We start from the raw sequence: 20,435 nt of genomic DNA on the forward strand, positions 1-20,435 counted from the left end.
AGTGTCATTGTGGAATGGAAGCAGACAAACCATTTTTTAAAAACTGGATCAGAGATGATATAAAAAAAACGAAAGATATCAAGAAAAATCTGATTCAGGTCAGAATAAAAACGGAATTTCGCTTTAAAATGGAGAAAAATCATGTCTGAATATGAATGGTACATTTCATGCCCAGTCCATGTTTAATATTCCTTTATGTTAGTACTAGTACGGTCTGGTTGACTCAGGAGATTATTGACCAGAAGGTCTCACTGACCTCAACCTTTGGTAACAGTATGAAATCTGGAACTACAACTGATTATGCAGAAACCAACATTTGCTTATTAGACATAACAAGACCATGGCCATTCACCTTCAGACTCCAAAGCCTAATGGTTTCTTTGTCACCATAAGTGCAAGCCATTCACAAAGTCTGTTCAAGAATAACAGTTATTCTGTAAAACCAATTTGTCTTAGAGCCACAATGACTTCAACCTTTGACCTTTTGGTGCCACAATGACCGGGACTATTAACCTTTTGAACCAAAAATCAATAGGCCTCTTCCATACCTTAAAAGCAAGCCCACCACCAATTTTGGTTAAGAATTAAAAATATTATGAAAAAAACATTTTGTCTCTTTTATTTGACCATGACTTCTGACTGTTTGTCCCCAAAATTAGCAGTTTCTTTCCAACCCAGTTCATAAGTCATCCACAAACCCTGGTCAAGGTGGACAGTTGATAACAGCTGAAACCAGTTTTCTTCAATATGTCATAGTGACCTCAATCTTTGACCTGTTGACCCCAAAATCAAAAGGCTTCTTTTCTTCAAGTACAAGCAATCCACAAAGTATGATCCAGGTATGTGATATAGAGTTAATGTCATTATGTGGAAACCATTTTTTTTTATTTCAATCATAGTGATCATAATTTTTTAATGCTGATCTCTTCTTTATTCCATGTGCAAGTCTCCACAAAGTGTGATGACTGGTGGTGGTGGAGAGCTAGAGGTACTGTGCAGAAACCTTTTTTATTTTTCATTCATTAGTTACCTTGACCCCTAAATATATAGGCTTTTTCCATGCTCTATGTGCAAGTCATCCACAAAGTTTGGTAACTGCAGATGGTAGATAACCTGTGTTATTGTACAGAAATGAAATTTGTAACAGACAATTGGCAACCATACATTTGAATGATCAGACATCGTACCATGATACACTCTTCCTTATGGCAGGCATATAATAACCCACTGAACAATATTTATCATGCTCACTTCAAAATAATCTTATCCTGTTTTGTCCAACTCCAACTTCATTTAAATTAAAGCATGCTCAACTGTGTGTTGTTTTGATCTTCAACTTCAAGTCATGATTCTTTATCATTAAACTCATGGTCAGTTGTGCTCAATTTCTTATTCAGTTAATGAACCTGCATTTTTTGAAATAAGAAATGTTATCTACCAACCAGATGATACCAGCTTTGCATAAAGCAGCATTGTGTAAAACACTAACCCTACTGAATATGTTCAACATTCTTAGATAATTGTGTAAATAATTATTACTTGTCATTAAATTTGTAAGTTCAAATTTTGACTGATTACAGATGGGTAGAACGTGTATCATATGTTCTACGCCATTTAAAAAACACTTTAAAAAATTCAGGAATTTTGTTTCACCTGAATTTGAGAAAATGTTATGCTAGCTGCATGTGATAATTTACAGAAGGGCAGTTCCATTTTAAGCTACCTGGAAGGAAGGGCAGTTCCATTATAAGCTACCTGGATGGGCAGGAGGACAATTTAGCTGTGCCACAATAGAAGAAAATTAAAATTATACAGAAAAAAGAGAAAAAAAGAGAGATAGAAAAGATTCATACACCATTCATACATCACCACCACTGAACAGCCAAAATAAAATAAAAGTGATTGCAATTTCCACCAGGTGGGTTCAAATTAAAGGAGCCAACAAAAATAGCACAGTATGTGCAACCTACCATTTGACTGTGACTCGGCTACACCATCGTGCTTTACTGGTTTTACTGACTGAGCAGGTGTCTCCTTTTTAACCTCCTTCTGGTCATCAGTTTTAATAAAAATTCTCTTGCTCTCTGTATCCTTATTTCCTGGGCCATTACAGGATGGTCTAGTTAAAATGGCCTTTCCATTATTAAATACATCCACCTTCCTTGGGCATGAGGCATCTATCTGACTGGCAGTGGGATACAAAAACTGCCTAACTTTTGATCTTGAGAGTCTATGCCACCGGTGTGGAAGGGAACTCTTTAGTCCTGGTGAAATACTGGTATTTTTCTCTGCTGCTTTATCCAAGTTTGAAAAGCTTGGATTGCTAACAATATTAATGTCTGTTTCATTTGACTGATTTGGGACAGACCTGTAACTGTTACTTGGAATGGATTGTATTTTCTTTTCAACTTTTGAACTTAATAATGAGCATGTTGACTTACTTGGACTAGCATCAGGGTCGTGTACCAAGTCTGGGCTTGAATGTGGTAAGTGAGCAATACTACACATCTCATCTAAAACTGCTGGAGATATTTGTGAAAAGATTTCCTCTGAAAAGTTACAATTTATTTTGGGTCTTTTAGACTGTAGTCCTTCTTCAGACCTGTTTCCTGGAACACATTTTGCTGACATATGACCTTTACCATCGCTTGTTGCTTCACTTGATCCTAAGATCAGACAAAATGAATCTGAGGCATCTCCCAAGTCACCTTTTGATTGTCCTTTCATCACATTTGGTGTACCTCTGTCACTATGCACATCACCAAAATTGTCCTTTTCTACACTGGTCTGATTTGCTTTCAGGTATGAATTGAAAGGTTGAGTTTCACTAAGAGAATACCTCAACCTAAACTCATCTGTATAATGACTAAGCCCAGGTTCAAGAAAGCTAGAGTATACATCACCAATCTTTTCTTTAGTTTTATCACTTGCTGTGCAGTTATCAGAAAATCTCACCCTTTTGGTTTTTGATGCTCCATTTTGTTTCTTTCTACTTGACAAGATGGAGTGGGGCATGCCTGTCTTTTCTTTAATATTGTTGCAACTTACATTTTCCTGCTCAGCTGTGAATGGATCAAGATTTTCTGCTTCTTCAGATTTTCTCTTCTTGCCTCTTGATGGAGCCATCCTCCTTTGTTTGATAATACAGGATGGGGTATCAAAAAATTCAGAAAGTGTCTCAATAATTGAGGAATCTTGAACAACCTCAACACTTCTTGTCTCCATTTCAACCTGGGGAGCACATGGTTCAAAATTTGTTTTTGATCTGAGAGTTTTAGATCTGCCTAGTGTTGGAGAAGGCATATCTTGAGAAAATAATGGCATACTATATTCTTCCTGCTCAGTAATTACAGGAGCATCTATTCTCCCTTCTGTCTGGACATGAGAAGCAGAAATATCAGTATCATCTTTTTTCCCCCATTCTTGTTTACTCTCATCTCCAAGATCATGTTTTTTCACCACTGACTGTGCTTTTACTTGGTCTCTTGTAAAAAAAAATCCCTTATAGTCATCCTTTCTCAAATCCAATTTCTTGACAAAACTGGACTTTTCAGTACCCAAAACTACCTCATCCTCATTTTCTTTTCCCAGTTCACGATCAAACACCTTTCTTTCCCTATCAACAAACCCATATTCTTTATCAATGCTGTAAAGCTCCTCAGTTTCCATACAAAAAATTTGTTCTTCATCTTCAACTTTTACAGTCACATCTTCATGCAAGTCCTCTTCTTCAAGTGTCCTGTCTAATGTTTGGACTAGGTCCTCAGAGTCTGTATACTTCTGATCTGGTGTGAAAAGAGCACGAGCCAATACCTATAAAATAAAAAAGTGCAAATTTAAAACAATTTACAACATTACTCACAGGTGACTCTATTTCTTATGGTGAATGAGCAAGATTATTTTTTTTAATTCATCTACTGTACATAATTTAAACAATAAATTGTAAAAAAATTTAACATAGGGTATCATTATCCAAAATGGTTGATATGAGGTTACCTTCTCAGTTTGGAAAAAAGAGAAACCTCCTGAAGAAACCTTCATCTGAAAAAATAGACCATATCCCTACACTTTAAGCTATGCCCCTAGTTTATGTGCTGACCCACTGATCAGTGTTTGCAACCTTTAAATGTGTACTTGTCTCCTAATGCTCACTTAAGCGTTTTTATGTATAGTTATATTATGCCTTTCATTTCTGGTGCAACACTGTATAATGCAGTAGAGCTACAAATAGGTGTTTACACGCTTTAAAATTAATCATAATAATGAGCCTGTGTACAAGTTTAGGGTGATTTCCCATTAGATGGTTTAGTCAGGTGGATTCTGTTGTGATGTGGGGTATTGTGACATAGGTCACATAGGAAGTATCACAACATGGATCAAGTAGGAAAATATTGCAATGTAGCCGCAAGGACAAGACTTGATCAATTAATCCATTCTTATTTCCTGTGTTCCTCTTTTAATATCAGTTAGCAGATGTGTTGAAATATAATTTTGAGAGGAAAAATTTGTTTGGGTTATTCATTGGAATTACAAAGTGCTTATTAACTCTGCACTATATTATTCTGGGATTATTTTTATTGTGACTTTATTCAAAGGAGTTCTGGATAATGACATTGTGATACATCAAGACTGATTGCACATCAGCACATTCAAGGACCTGGAATTCATTCAAACACTTGTTCTTTTTGGACTTGTGTGGAACTTTCAGGATTATTTTGGATTTAATTCATAATACTATAAGTTCCTCTTAAATTTTCATTTCATAACTTAGAAAATTTGCTGAGTTTCACAAAACTTGCTGGTTTAGTTTCTTTCTAGTTTAATACCATCGAGTCATAATAGTGATCTTGCTGATTTCCAATTTGTGAGCCATGGGCAGGTCTCCTACTCCTGAGGCTGGACCAAGGGTATGTGTTAGATATACAAGACAGTGCATTTTATCAACTGTAGTGATGGATGCATCATAAATGGCCTTGTTCTCTTCAATTCATAGGGTGGCATTAAGGAGAAGAATATCTGTTGAAAAACCAAAGTTTAAAGAAGATGGACAATAAGGGGCAGTGCTTTCTGTTGGATGTAAGATTGTGGGAATCCCCACTAAACATAAGGAAAACTGAAGCCACAACAAGACCCTCTCAGTATGGCAGTCAGTATGATTCCTTAAGTTAAACCAATTTTGATTAAGGAGTAACAATGTATCATGTACTGCTATTGTGGACTTTGAAGACATGCATTTTAAAAGTTCAGAAATTTTATCAGAGACTGATGCAGAGAAGGCAAAGATAATGTTCAACTAAAAGGTCTGTAAAGTATCCTTACACTTTAATTACCTTGAATACGGTTTCAGAAGCCGTAGTGATGGCAATCATCTCTCTCACAATGAGACATTATCAAATCAACTCAACACCAATAAACATAACTGTTGCCTCTCCTGTTTATTTTTTCTCTCCAAGAATCTGAATATTCCATTGTATACTTCAGTGACGACTGTTTAAATTTAGGCTTAATGTCCCTTTTCATTTTCAAGGTGGTTTTGTTTTTTGGACACCATTTCTACAAAGTGCTATAAGCAACAGCTTAACCATGCAGGCATTTTGCATGAAAAATATGGGCAGTTTAAAGCATATGAAGTACTTCAGTAAAGTCAGCCTGGTACCCTGACTAATTCTACTGAATCTAATATGAAATCTGGATGTGGATCAAACACAGACAAGCCAGCATCTGGATCTGACTGCAACAATTTTGCAATTTTTTCCATTATTCCATTAAGTCTGTAACTTAAGGGTCATTTCAGTAAAACTTGTGGTCAAATCTTAAGGCATAGCAGATTTGCAACTAGTCTACTAATAGCCTGCTAGTAGAAAAACCAATTTATGGTTAAACTGGTTAAAACAAAGGAACACTATACATTTTTTAGTGTGTGTGTGTGTGATTTGGATTTTTAACATAGCTTTAACAATTTTCAGTCATATCACTATGATGTCTGCAGTGTGACAGTTTATAGTGATGTCTAGCACTGGGGCATCATGCCGCAAACATGTAGCATGATATTGTACCCCGTCACATTATCCTGACACCAGGCCGACCAGTCCTAACACTAACCTCTTAATGCTGAGTGCCAAGCGAAGCAGCTGTTAGTACCATTTTTTAAGTCTTTGGTATGACTTGGCCAAGGATCGAACCCATGACACAACCTCCCGCATCTGAGGCGGATGCTCTAACCACTAGGCCACCAGAGAGGTCTACTTTTTTTTTAAATGTGTAAAAGCATTCTTGATCTTATTACCATTGCTTATTACCTAATGGTAAATTTATTGTTTGAAAAGAACCTTTAAAAAGTCAGATAAACCAAGATGTATTGGCAACTTCACTGAAAAGTATATTGAAGCTAAAAAGCTGTGTGGGGAAACTGTGGAACTGGAAAGAAACTGCATGAACCTCAGGAAAACATCAGCTGCAGGGTTTTTTTTATAGAAGAAATTGAAAATAGCAAATGTGGATGGGTGAAAAACTTATGCACAATGAATGCTGGGTCAGAGTATAAGCACACACAGCCTCCTGTGAAGCAATTTAATATTTATTAAGTTTAAAAGTGAAATCTTAACCAAAAATTCTAAATTTCATTCAAAGGTGCGTCTCTATCTATATATATATATATATATATATATATATATATATATATCTTGTTACAACTTTAATGATATTAACAGTGTGGTTTCATTATTCATGACAAAATAGTTATAAAATTTTTTTTCTATATTAAACGATTGTATCTGTCACAAAGTAATGGTGAATATTTACAATCTTAATTATATTTATGATTCTTTAATCACATGTTTGACCAGTGTCAGATATGCCAATGCGGTGGCCAAATGGAATATTGTGCAAGATACAACTTTTGGAAAAAATTCAGATTAAAATAAAACAAACAAACAAATTTCATGTTTTAGTTATTTACTAACATATGTGAATGTTTTAAATATATGTATTTGTTTGTAAGACTGCAAATCATCCAACTACTGGCAGGAGCAAACTTGCTTTCTTTCTTAATTTGACATAATTTCTCAAAATCCACTAAATATTTTCTCATCTGTTGAGTAAGTGCATTTTATTTTGCTGGTCCTCTCTTACAAATAAATTGCCCAAGTGTTGGCATCTCACTCAAAGTTTCCCTGCATATTATATCAATAGCATAGCTTATAAACTGTAGGCTTCATAATCAACATTTCCTATTTTTATCAATAGTCTCTCCAATGTCAGCACAACGTCTTCCACAATGTCAGCTGTAAACTTAATCTTCCACTTTAGCTACAGCTTTTAGATTGCAACTTATACAACAATTAACATACATATAGCAAATTCATCTACTATAACAGGGGTCTCAAACTCAAACCACCCTGAGGGCCGCATGAGGGCATTTTCAATGACCCAAGGGCTGCACCAGTTTTATTATCTTTCATGACACCTTATGACGCCAATCACTTTGCAGGCCACGGGATAAAGGCTTGGTGGGCTGCATGTGGCCAATGGGTGGCGTGTTTGAGACCCCTGTACTATAATAAGGTACTGGCCATTTAATTGGGAGTGGGGGCTGTGATATCTTTTGAGCTGAAATTTTTCTTTTCTTTTATATCAAGAAAACTAATGTTTTTTCCAAATAATATGGATATAATATGGTGTTATTTTGCTATAATTCAGAGCAAAATATTTTGTCCAGCTATTAACAGATGGAAATTAAACAGAAAAGTGTCAGGCCCCTGCCCAGAATATTAAATTGTTGGTCCCAAAAACAATTGTGGCATAGTATGGTATGTATTGTGGTACTTCAGGAATACTGCAACATGCTGCAATACAAAATTTTCCATGGCACCCATCTCTAACACACGCACACACATACAGTTCCAACTCTGTGTCTGTGTCAGTGGTATTGGGCTAACCATGCTAATAAGGTTAGTTGGATAGACTGGTGGATGCAAGGGACCAAATTCAGATGCCCCTGCTGCAAGCAATGGAAACATTTAAAAAAATGAAATGGTTTAATCACACTTTGTATTTTGATTGCAACTGTAGAGGCGACCTTTCTGTGTGAAAAATTATTTACATCTTCATACCAATGAATTTTTAAGTGGGAAAAAAAACCAGTGGATTCTGACAAACCTTTGACTTGACTGGCATCTCTAGAGTTTCCTTCTGAGATGAAGCTATCTCCCCTGGTGTGGCAAGAGAGCTGGTCCAGGATACAACCGAGTCACTGGTTCCTAGACCCATTATTAGCTGAGATATATTGCGGCTTATTGGAGTGGGGACTGGCTTACTCTGACTGGCAACTGGAACATCAGGACTGCAACAAAATATGAACAGACTTTACAGGAGTGATCTTTAGACATCAAATGTATCGAACAGACTTGCAGCAATGTCATTATTCAATCGGTTTTACATCTCAAATACAGGCAAGCTTTAAGTTCTATTTAGAGTATCATTGCACAGACCTTACATTTCTCAATAATACTATTATGTGATAATGCTAAGTCAAATGAGAGGCTGAAAATAATCTGACATTTATGTGTGTGTGTGTGTGATTTAGATTTTTAACGTAGCTTTTAACAATTTTCCAGTCATATCACTTTGATGTGGCAGTTTAAAGTGATGTCTAGCACTTAAGCATTATGCCGCAGATATGCAGTATGTGTGCATGGTATTGGATTTTTAACAAAGCTTTAACAACCTGAATCATACTGCTGCATTGCTGCAGTTTATAGAGATGTCTAGCACTGGGGCATCATGCTGCAGACAAGTAGCATCATGTCCAACCCAGTCACATTATCCTGACACCAGGCCAACCAGTCCTAACATTAACCTCTTAATGCTGAGCGCCTAGCGAGGCAGCTGCTAGTACCATTTTTAGAAGTCTTTGGTATGACTCAGCCAGGGCTCAAACCCACAACCTCCCGCATCTGAGGCAGACGCTCTAACCACTAGACCACAGATCAACTTTATATACTTTCATGAAACTGCCCAAACATCCAGTTATTTCTTATGTCCTGTATCTGATGAAAAGCAAGTATATTGTCATGAACTTAGAAACGGATACAGGAGGTAGGGTTGTTTTGTTCCACATAGATTTACAAGAAGTAAAACATAGGATTTGGTCTAGAAATATTCTGTACATATCATGGAAAGGACCCTTCAGCCAACTGCAACTCAAGATTTTCATCATCATTTTATTTGATGGGCTGATTGGGACTAATTTCTGCCTGGAGTCTCAATGCATTTCCCAAAACACCACTACTATCTGTACACCAACATGTCAGATTTGTGTTCAGCAGCCACAAAGTGGATTACTCAGGACATTTCTATCCTATCTCATGCACCATCTGCAAATGAAGTTGGTAGCCCTCCCTTAGAATCAATAGGACCTTCATATCTTCCATGATGCCTAATAAAACCTTGAAAAGAGGGTCAGTGAGTACCCACAGGGATCCTTGAAAAGGGATACACTGCTGGAAAAGAAGCAAGTCCCTAGGCTGGAAGGGCCGCAACTTTCCTCCCTGGGCCACTCCAGCCCAACTGTCCAACTAAAGAAGGCAAGAGAGAGACCTGAATGGAGATTTCTTCTTAGACTGTTTTGGCAATATATTCTTAAAGAATTTAGTCCAGAGGGGCAGTCAGTGTGAGAGCACATTCTAGCCAGTTTCTGTGGGCAAGGAGTGGATGTGATGAACCAATGCTGTTGGTCCCTACTGTCCTAAAAACCCATGGAGAGAATAAGACCTCAAAAAACCATCTCTGCCTCCAAAAGAACAGCCCTAAGAGGGTTCTTACTGTGGTCCAGTAAAACCTTCTACTTGTCCCCAGCAACACCCCAGCAAAGGTAGAACAACTCCTCTGCCTCAACATATTAGCATTTTCCTCCAGTCTGCTGGAGAGCAGCTGGAGACAAAAAAAGCTTCTCCTTTGGAAGACTTATGAAGGCTGCAAAAAAAGATCAGCATACAAGGTTATTGTGACAAGCATCCTAGACTTACGTTCCAGTGCCTCCAGTTAATTGGAAGGCCAGCCCAGGTTCCCATTAAAATCTCCACATGCAACACCTCATTGTTCAAGAGGGGCAGACTTAATAGGGCAAAGCATGTGAATGCACTCTGCAGATGGCTGCCGAGACATGAAGGGGGGAGGGCCAGACCACTCCTTATGTTTCCTAGTGAACTCCAGGCCCCTAAAAACCTTTGTGAGTGCTCTCTAACCATAGATAAATGGAAAAGTCAAAGGTGATCTAGGCGTGATGCAGCCCCTGAGAATCTCTCCAAACTGGTGAGAATTTTCTAGTCCTCTGCAATGAGGGCATGGGACATAGATTCAGGGACAGAAAGGTGGTAAACTTTGGTTACCACCTTATCAAAGGAGCAGATTTCTTTCCCCTCTGCAACAATGGGTGGGAGAAGACCTCACCTGGGACCCAAATGGAGGAGGAACTATCTCAACCTGTTCCTTGGTGAATTCATCTACTATCCACCAAGACCAACAGGACATTCTCATCTTGTGCTCAACCCAAAGGAGTCAAACCCTTCCATTTCCAAATCTGCTGAGAGGGGAAATGCGGAGTTTGCAGTATCGTCAAAAACTCCTCATGGAGAGTATGGTAGAAGACTTACCAGGAGAACAAGAACACTTTTCATCCTTCCTTGAACCTCTGAGGGAAGAAAACCAGCCCATCTCCTTTTTCTTTGACTCCACACAAGTAGATGATGAGGATCTGTGACCAGCAACATTAATAAAGCTATGAGAACAAGACATGAGTATCCTTGGTGCCATAAATGGGAAGGAAGATTTATTTCCCTGCAATGGATGCCACCACATCGTATGTGATTAAAAGAAAACATAGGGAAGGGGTGGATGCCAATCCTATCACCTTCTCAAGTCGACACATACACAACGACTTCTTGTCCCTGACAGGAATGATCAACAACATTGAGACAGGTGGGTATTGACCTCATCCCTGTCCCTGTATTGATGATGGGGCTCTAATGACCAGTGACTGGTACTCGAACATCACTGACTAGTGACTGCCACCAAGTCACTGGTCAATGACCACTCAGGCAACTCTGATCTGAACTTACAGTATGTGATCGCTGCTCTTCCCATCAAGATGACATTTTCTGCTCATCACCTTGACTGGGCTAAGTGCCTTGAAAAGTGCTGCTTAAGCCCTAGCTGGGGCAGGGGAGGGCACACTTGATCTCTTTAAAATGAAGTTGCTTAAGTCCTAGCTGTAGGGCACACTTGCTCTCTGTGAGAGGATGCTGTTCACACTCAAGGTGGGGTCACACTTGCTCCCTGTAAGGGTGCTACTCACACTCTTGCTGGAAGTGCACTTGCTCTCTCAAAGAAATGGCACTCATTCTCTTCCCTGAAGGACCCCAAATATTTCTGAGGTTAAGGAGATATGGAGAAGAAAGGGGTTTTCCAGTCCCCTTACATGACCAATGACACTTGATAAGGTCCCAAACTTCATCAAACCAAAGACAACAAAACAAACATCACTCCAGGCATACGCAATTAACTTTGTGACCTTTATTCCTAGAAAGGAAGTAATAACAATAATGTGAGACCACAGAAACCTAAAATTGATGATAATGAATGTTATAGTACCTGCATAAGAGTTTCTTATTGATTCATCATGCAATAAATATTCAAGATGCCATCATATTATATATATATGCTGATGGGAAGACAATATTTACCCAAAGGCCAAGAACAATAATTCATGGACATGTCATATGAGGGTCAGATAAGGTCTGTATTCTTTCTTTTCTAGATGTTCTACAACTTTCCACCTAATTGGAGGATGGGATATTCTAATCTAGACATCAGTAATTCAATCCTAGAAAAGGTAAGCAAGGCAATCAGACTCAGCCCTGGGGCAAGGCGAATCAGGCAACCGCCTTGGGCTCTGCATTTTCAGGAAATCAACAACGCAATGCAACTTATTGCTTGGGGCCCGCTCATCGCTTGCTGCCTTGGGCTCCATACATCCTAGAGGGCTGGGCCTGAAGGCAATAGTGATGGATAGTGTATTACTATTAAAATAATCATTTAACTTTGGTTATCAAAGCACACAAAAAGGTAATCAGCTAAATGCAAAAATAACCAAAACCAGTAAAGTATGGAATCTTTGTCACAGTGACCTTCACTAATTTTGATGGTGTGGTACTAAGATATATACCACCATCAAGTTTCCTGATTCTGGCATGAAGAGCACCTGAAAAATGAACTTCAAACACAAAATTTAACTAAAGTCAGTAAAGTGTAAAATATGTGCCTGAGATACCTAATTTTATAATGAGGGGGTAGCACTTACTCATCCAGATGCATCCCTTCACCAACCTGCTTGATTACTAAGTAGGACAGTATATAAATATTATGCAAAAAAATCTATGTGGTCATGAACTAAAAACAATGATTTCACTTAACCCAGTAACATGTGAAAAGTATATCAGTAACCAGAGTGCAGTAAATTGAGAAATATACTTAAAACACATTTTAGACAAGTCAGTGAAACATCAAATATAGATCATAGTGATCTACTTTTGTGATCATGGTGTAAAACTCACCATGACGCAACTTTCACCAAGGTTTATGATTCCAGGGATAACAAATAAGTGTACTGGGTGCAAAACACATGTGGTCATGAGCTAAATGCAAAAGATTATACATGACTTTACAGATAATGTACGTGCATGTACAAAGTTAGCACCCTTGGCCCTTTTGCCAGGGATAGATGCCCTGGAAACTAACCCAAACTATTTTCAAGAATCTAGTAACATCATATACTATGAATCACTTTAAATTCATGAGGATCAAATTTCATGTGTTCATGTGTTATGTTTAAGCCTCTTTAAAACATTAACAAGAAAAGAATGAAGACAACAAGCTTTGTAAAATTTAACAAATAATTTATTTCCCTAGAAAAACAAGGTAAAAATGAGAGAAATGGAAGGCGAAGACATATACTGTGGTCAGGGTCGTATTGATGTGTCAACAGTTCTTTATTGAATCACAGAAAATAATATTCCAGTGTTTGAATTCTGTGTAAATTTCTAAAACTATCCTGATCCAAGAATTAATTTAGAGCACAAGTATTTCCAGGGAAAAATAACCTCTTGGAATAATTTAAATAATTAAATAATAAATAAATAATTTGAAGAAAACAAAATAATTAGCCCAAAAAAATGATCACAACATAAAACACTTTGACTTCTCAAGTGTTATGGCAAGAATGACTATTCTTTCTCAATATATCAACAATAAACCTAGCTATGGCGCAAAACAGATGCCCAGATGTGGGTCAGTCCACAAGAAAAACCAGAGTTTGAAATAAATGCTACATGTTATTTGACACATACTCCAAGTATGGCCTCGATTTCACTTTATGAATTTTACTGTGAGAAAAAATTTTAAAAATTTAATTTAAGAAAAGTTGTTTACTTCAACTCTTACTGATTCTGAATCAAGGTCAGGAACTAGGTCAGCATTAGACACAAAGTTTCTATTATTAGGTTTTTTATGAAAAAGAGTTGGGTCAAACTGAACTGAATTTCTGGAAAATGTCAAATCCAATAAATAAAGTTACATTACAATATCATGTAATGGAACAAAAAATCTTATTTTAAACTAACAAACAAACAATTAAATTATATCAAATATAAATTAAATCAAACATACATAAGGCATGGTTTGGTGTTTGAAAAAACAGGCATATTCACGGATGCTTAATTTCATAGACTCTAAAACCAAAAATCAAAACCTGATAAATATTGAGTGATGATGTATATATCACTGTATAAGATTATACCATCATTCCCATGCATTTCTGAGTAAACAGGCTTGTTCCTAATGATTTTGATATCCTTTTGAACATATTTTAAATCTGACAAGCTTAACAGCACTTCTGCAATTAGTCAGTGTAAACAGAAGTGGCATTGCTCTTTGATGTTTTCAAAGTACACAGCAGGGAGAGACTATTTTCTTATTTAAAAGAAAGGGAATCATACCTTTATGCCAGCTGTATCCACCAAACTCCCAGATTTTTACTGGTAATAAAATTCTCCAAGCAAGAACTTAAATCAAGCTTTCATTAGTAGTGTTCATCCCAGGTGATTGCTCAATTAAACTGATGGGTGGACGTTGGAGATGTTTTTTTTATTTAGATAAGGTCTCAACTGACATGAAAAACAAACGTTAAGCTAATCAACACAAAATGAATTATCTGCAAACATGACTAAGGACAGACATGATTATAATGAGCTTCAAAAAGCTGGACTGATCTGTTGATTGTTTATTTAGCAGATAATTATTATATGTATGAAATGTAATTACACCACTCCCTCGATAACTCGCGCCCGGATAACTCACGATCCCACTTCTAATGCGGTGTCTGGCGTGGCTCCCATTTTTTCCCCAAAGAAAATATATTTTAAATATCTTTAAAGTATGCTGAACATTAAAAAATTACGATAAGAATTGGTAAATTAAACCTTGATACATTGCTCGTTTTGTCATTGAAAATGGTGATTAATGCCCATAAAGATAGAATCCATATTGTGAAGTCTGTAAGTTCTAAATAAGATATCATATATTATGTAAGTTCTTTTATGATAAATATTTGTCAATACACTGTAAATAAACAGTCTGGTGAAATAGCAATCAATGAAAATTTCTGGTAAATGCTAACAGGTGGCAACAGAGAATGAAATAAACAACAATTAAATGTCTTGCTATGTGAAAGTCACATTCTAATCCTTTATTTGCATTTCATTGTAAACATTATAATCAAAACATATTCTGTTCTATGAAAACATAAAAAGAGTCAATCGACCATCACATCGAAACCCGTGAGTACTTCTGTGAGAACCTAATTATGTGCCGGCTTTGTTTTGATCAACAACTTGGGGAAGTGTTTGTTGCATTAAAAAATCAATTAAAAGAGACTTGTGTTGTTTTATCACTTTGAATATGTCTTTTGTATCAAAGCAAGCATGGGAGGTACAAAGAAAAAATTCAAAGGCATGCAAATCTGAGCATAAGTTCTTGTGGTCACTACCGTTATCAAAATTCATTTTATTTGACCAATCGAAAATGGTTTCACATTTTTATATGGTGGCTGGAGACACAAAATGTTGACTATGTAAAGATCACACAGTTGAGATATCTGCGGGATTTTTCTCGGTGGCAGAGAAATCAAGGATTAACACACAAAAAATTAACTGATTCTTTTCAAAATGTGAAGTTACCACCATGTCGGCTAATTCTGCGCAATGATATTCATTTCTGTAAACAGTGAATCGTGTTATTTTTGTTCAAAAATCAATTTTGTATCAAGAAAGAACAAGCATACTTTAATTAAGGAAAGTGATATTCATAAAGTGTGCAAAAATATCCCGCATTTCAACTCGAAATGCATATGAAAATGTGATTTCTAAATGTCAACATGAAAACCCACTCTATCACCTTCTTGAACCAGTAACCCAGAAAATCCAATTTACTATGCATCTTTTAGAATCATACAAATAAAAACACGTGCAAAATCGTCTGCTACCCAATGTGTCAACTTGCCGCTAGAACATAAATTCTCAAGAAATTCCCCAGCATATAGTCTGTTTCTAAAGTCTTTAGTAATTTTTTTTCACCACCAATAAGACGTAAACACATTACATCCTATTCATTGTTGTTTCTCTTCTTTCTTTTTTATAAACTTTACTAACCTTTTTACAAGATCAGTTTAGTTTGCTAAAAATTTCTTGCCATTTATTGGCATTTTTACCTTGAATTTTGTAAAACTAGCCATAAACCTGACCTAATTACTTGACTGAACTGCTGACAGAAACAGTCCAAAGTAATTTATTTCATTTCTATAGCCAGATGGACAAACATTACATCTTTTCAATGCTGTGCACAGAAAAGGCCGACATATCGCGAGTCAGGAAAACACGGGGGTGGTATTCCCTGTGTCCAAAATTAATATCATTTTGAACAAAATATTCTGGTGACAATTGCCTCTTTTCAAATGGTAAGCATTGCTGTATTTTATTTTCGTCAATTGGTCGAATTCCGTCCACGTTTTGCTTCAATATTGGAGATGGAAAACTTAAGTGCGCAGAAATGCCAGACAGCATTGTATATTTGTCAAGCATGTCACAAACGGCAAGTATTATCGTGTTCAAGTTTTCATTGTTTTAAATTTGTAGACCCATTAAATTCATGTTGGTAATGATTAACCCTTGTGATTTTTATTCATTTTAGTTCTATCACAATCAAATCTATCTTTCTATCTATTATTCATTCGATCTACAATGTTTCTCAAAAGAGTGCTGATCTTTTGCATTAAAAAAAATGTCTAATTTTGATCAAACAATAAAACTAGAATGTATCCAATTCAACACATAAATTAGTGACAAAGTACACAATGTGTGAAGTGGTAAACGTGTTAAGCGAACGAAAACCATGTGGAATAATGTTTTTGATGATCTCCTCAATATACTGTAATTTATCCTGAAATTAATGTTGCTCTATGAGGAAAAAATAAACAAAGTACACCGTTATGAAGAGATATTTATTCCCAATTAATCTCAGCATGATTATAAATTGGGTATTCAACACTATAACCTACCAACCCACCCACCCACCCTTTTGCCTTTACGTCAATCCCTTTATTGGTTTTGGAATTTTTTATAGGTCCCTTGATAACTCACCTCACTTATAGTGTGGTCAATGTTTTTGGACCCCGATGTGTGCGGTTATTGAGGGAGTGGTGTAATAAAAATGTAATCTTAGTATTAATGCAAAGAACCCAGTAATGCTGTAACATTGCATACAGCAGTGAGGAGACAAATGCACTTTCAATATTATCTTGGTTCATATTTTATTTTCAGTTTGTGATCCTACTAGACCAAATTTAACTGGAATCTCACAAATTTTTAAAAACATCACAGCTTACATGCACAGCAGTTTGAGCCTGAGTGCAACTTTTGTACTTAAAAAGATGCACCAGGCTTTACAAATCCACTTGTCCAAGTATCCTGACAAGTTTACAAATTCACTGGACCACACATGTTTACAATTCCACTTGTCTGCACATCCTGACATGTTTACAAATCCACTTGTCTGCGCATTCTGGCAAGTTATTAGTTGGTAAGGACAAGCAACTTTTTCTATGCAAACACCAAACAAGTATTATGTGAAACTTTAAGTCTTGTATTTGACTTGCAAACAACTTCAACACATATCTTTAACACAGAAGCTTAATGCTGCATGGGGCAACAATTCCAATTTTGACCTATAAACCTGGCAAGAATGGAATGGGGAAAATGGTTTTGAAATTTAAATTTTTACATTCCAATGTAAAACTGGGATACCTACATAAATGCCCAACATGATGCCACAGCCACTGTCAGAAAAGTGATACATGTCTCCCACACAGGTGAGACAAAACTTAAAGGCACATTTAAGGTCTTCTGTTAAGCAGACAAAGTAAAAATTGCTCAAACCCAATGAATACAGACAGTCATATGAGAGTTTGGACAGTACTGTTACTCACCTATAACCAAGTATGGGACACAGCCATCCTGATGGACTTGGAGTGAGGGCCTGAGAACATAAAAATGGTGAAACACTCTTTGGATGGGTCCACTGGATATCTGGAGTACTGCCGACTGTGAAATAAGAATGCATAAGAAGAAACTTATATCCCAAGTGTTACAAACAGGTATTTTGTATAATGTGATGTCATAAACACAATGCAATTATAACAGTGATGTGTTAAAGTCTTCACCATAAAACTTGAAAACCTCATTTTAACATTGGTATATGCTGTTGTCACCATCAAAATGTGTGTATTAGAGGTGTGTGATATTACTGGTATACCAGTTTACCTAAATATTTTCTCTGGTGGTATGTATCATGGTACTTTTTCACTGCACTCATAGTTTGGTAGTTTCCATCAGTTACAAATTTAATGATATTAACATCATGTTTTCACTTTTCATGACAAAATAATTCACAAATTTATTTCCTTTTTTACAAAACAGTTGTATCTATAAAAATTAATTAAAATATAACAAATATGATCTTTTAATTGCACATCTGACATCTGTCACATAATAATTATACTAATGTGACGGCCAAACAGAATCTCTTTGAATTTTATATAATATTTTCTCATTTGTTAATTAGGTATTTCATTTTATTGGACCTTTCTAATTAATATCTACCCCACTCAAAGATTCCCTGCCTATTATATAAATAGTGTAGCTAGTAAATTGTAGGCTCAGTGTCAGTACTTCCTTTTTTTAACAAGCTAATCTCAGCACAATATTTCACAGGGTGTTAACCATAGTGTAAGCTTAATAAACCCACGGTAATGAACACACACATAGCAAATTCATCTACTATTTGGTATTGGCCATTTTTGTTTCTTTCCAGGGGAAGGGCAGTGATTTTCTTTTCAGCTGAAATATTTTATCTCATCTTTTTTGCAAATAATAAAATGGATATAATATGGTGTTACTTTGATATATATAGATACAGTTGAACCCGGTTAAGTCGCCGGCCTAGGGGTTTGCCAAAAAGCGTCGAGATAACCGATGATCGAGATAAACGAAAACCAATATGGCAGCAATATATTAACATGTGCTTGAAATTTCTTTATGTACATGATGTGCGTTAATAAATGAGAATGTACATGCAAGTGTTTTTGGAGGTTTTTTTACACAACAGCGTTGCCGCGATTTGTTTGATGAAGCAATCAGCATGCTATAAAAATGTACATACATGTTTGCTAACAACAAAAGGCATATGTGCACCAACTAACAGCAGAGATTTACCAGTATACAATACAAACCACCGTCGATTCTCGATACAAACCTTTATTATATTCTCCAACATTGCAAACACAAAGATCGCTCACAAAATCACAAAAAACGTGCGGGTTGTAGTTCGTTTTTACAAAAAGCTAACCAGTGTCAAAATTAAATTCGCGAGTCATTTCACTCTGACACAGCTCTGAAAAGTATCGTACACGCGGTTACTATCAAAAGACCGTGTTCTTGCAAAATAGGATCTCCATTCCCACGAAAGAAACTTACACGAGTCAACACCTGGCAATATTGGACTGTATATATTACTGTAGCATAAGTTAACACCCAATATAGGGATTCTTTCACTCCTGTATTTTGAGAAATAAATAATTATTTTTAATTATGCAAAACTTGTTTATTTGTTGTTTGCTATTTCTTCTTGCGGAGTTTAAGTCTCTGTAACCGTAACACAGGACTGATGGCAAAAGGAAAAGATCAATGAGTAAAATGCACAAATATTATTTACAATGCCTGAATTTATGTTTGGTGACATACTCCTTCTTCAAAATATCACAGCCAGTTGTAAATTAATTGACAAACTTTGCCTTGATACATACATCATAGAACATCTGTTTTAACTTTTTATCATACCTCAGCCAACAAACAGAAGGATTAGCCATTCCATTAATTTTATCTGTTCTATTCGCGTCTTCAGAAGTCGGCCAGTTGTAGGTATAGTACGGTAGCATGATTGACTGTCACAGCATACAGTACTCGGCCCAGATGTCAGCATAAGCAGATTATGATGTAACAATGCACTGCTAAGATGGGGTTGTCGATACAAACAAAGCGATTGGTCATGGGGATCGAGATAACCGACGTTAAGTGGCAAATTTGGCCTTCTTTTGTGCTCGAGATATTAGGGTTCGGCGACATAAAAGAATCGACATAACCGATGAGAAAATGCTAAGACAGAGAGAGAATTTGGCGGTTCCACTTCAAAAACGTCGACTTAATAGGGTTGGCGAGTTAACCGAGGTCGAGATAAGTGGGTTCGACTGTATATATATATATATATATATATATATATATATATATATATATATATATATATATATATATATATATATATATATATCAGAGCAGATATTTTTTCCAGCTATTGACAGATTAATTTTTTATTTAAAAAGTAACAGGCCCCTGCCCTAGAATATTAAATTGTTTGAAACTAATATAATTGCAGTATACCATGGTATCTATCACAGTATGTTAGAAATACTAAGGTACAAAAGTCTGGTTCTATTTGTCAATAATAAGCAAAATGAATACCTTTTGTCAACCTCAAAGATAGCAATTGGGAACTAAGCACACTTTTAGATATGACAACTGTTGCCAGGAAGGGGGAATGTATGTGATGTGTGGATTTGACTATCTTGAGCAGGGGAGTAATGCACATTGGTCAATATCTATGCAATCAAATATATAAATTTTTAGACAATTTACCTTTTATAGAGTAATTATGGTCAAAAATGTTTTATTTCCTAGCTGTATTAAGAAATATGCTTCAGTTATGATCACATAGGT

General features: G+C 36.2%; 1 protein-coding gene across 1 annotated transcript in view; it reads right to left on the reverse strand.

Annotated features, from left to right (window-relative positions):
* LOC149801694 (uncharacterized) overlaps window positions 1-20,435 on the reverse strand; it is a 34,518-nt gene that overhangs the window by 5,564 nt on the left and 8,519 nt on the right. The window contains exons 3-5 of the mRNA XM_089956836.1: window positions 17,594-17,708; window positions 8,158-8,341; window positions 1,971-3,813 (exon numbers count right to left, since the gene is read on the reverse strand). Of these exons, the coding sequence (XP_089812962.1) occupies window positions 1,971-3,813; window positions 8,158-8,341; window positions 17,594-17,708 (2,142 nt within the window). The remainder of the gene's footprint in view (window positions 1-1,970; window positions 3,814-8,157; window positions 8,342-17,593; window positions 17,709-20,435) is intronic.

Source organism: Sinohyriopsis cumingii, chromosome 4 (assembly GCF_028554795.1).
Source record: "Sinohyriopsis cumingii isolate HCF-2022 chromosome 4, ASM2855479v2, whole genome shotgun sequence".
NCBI classification, from domain to species: domain Eukaryota; kingdom Metazoa; phylum Mollusca; class Bivalvia; order Unionida; family Unionidae; genus Sinohyriopsis; species Sinohyriopsis cumingii.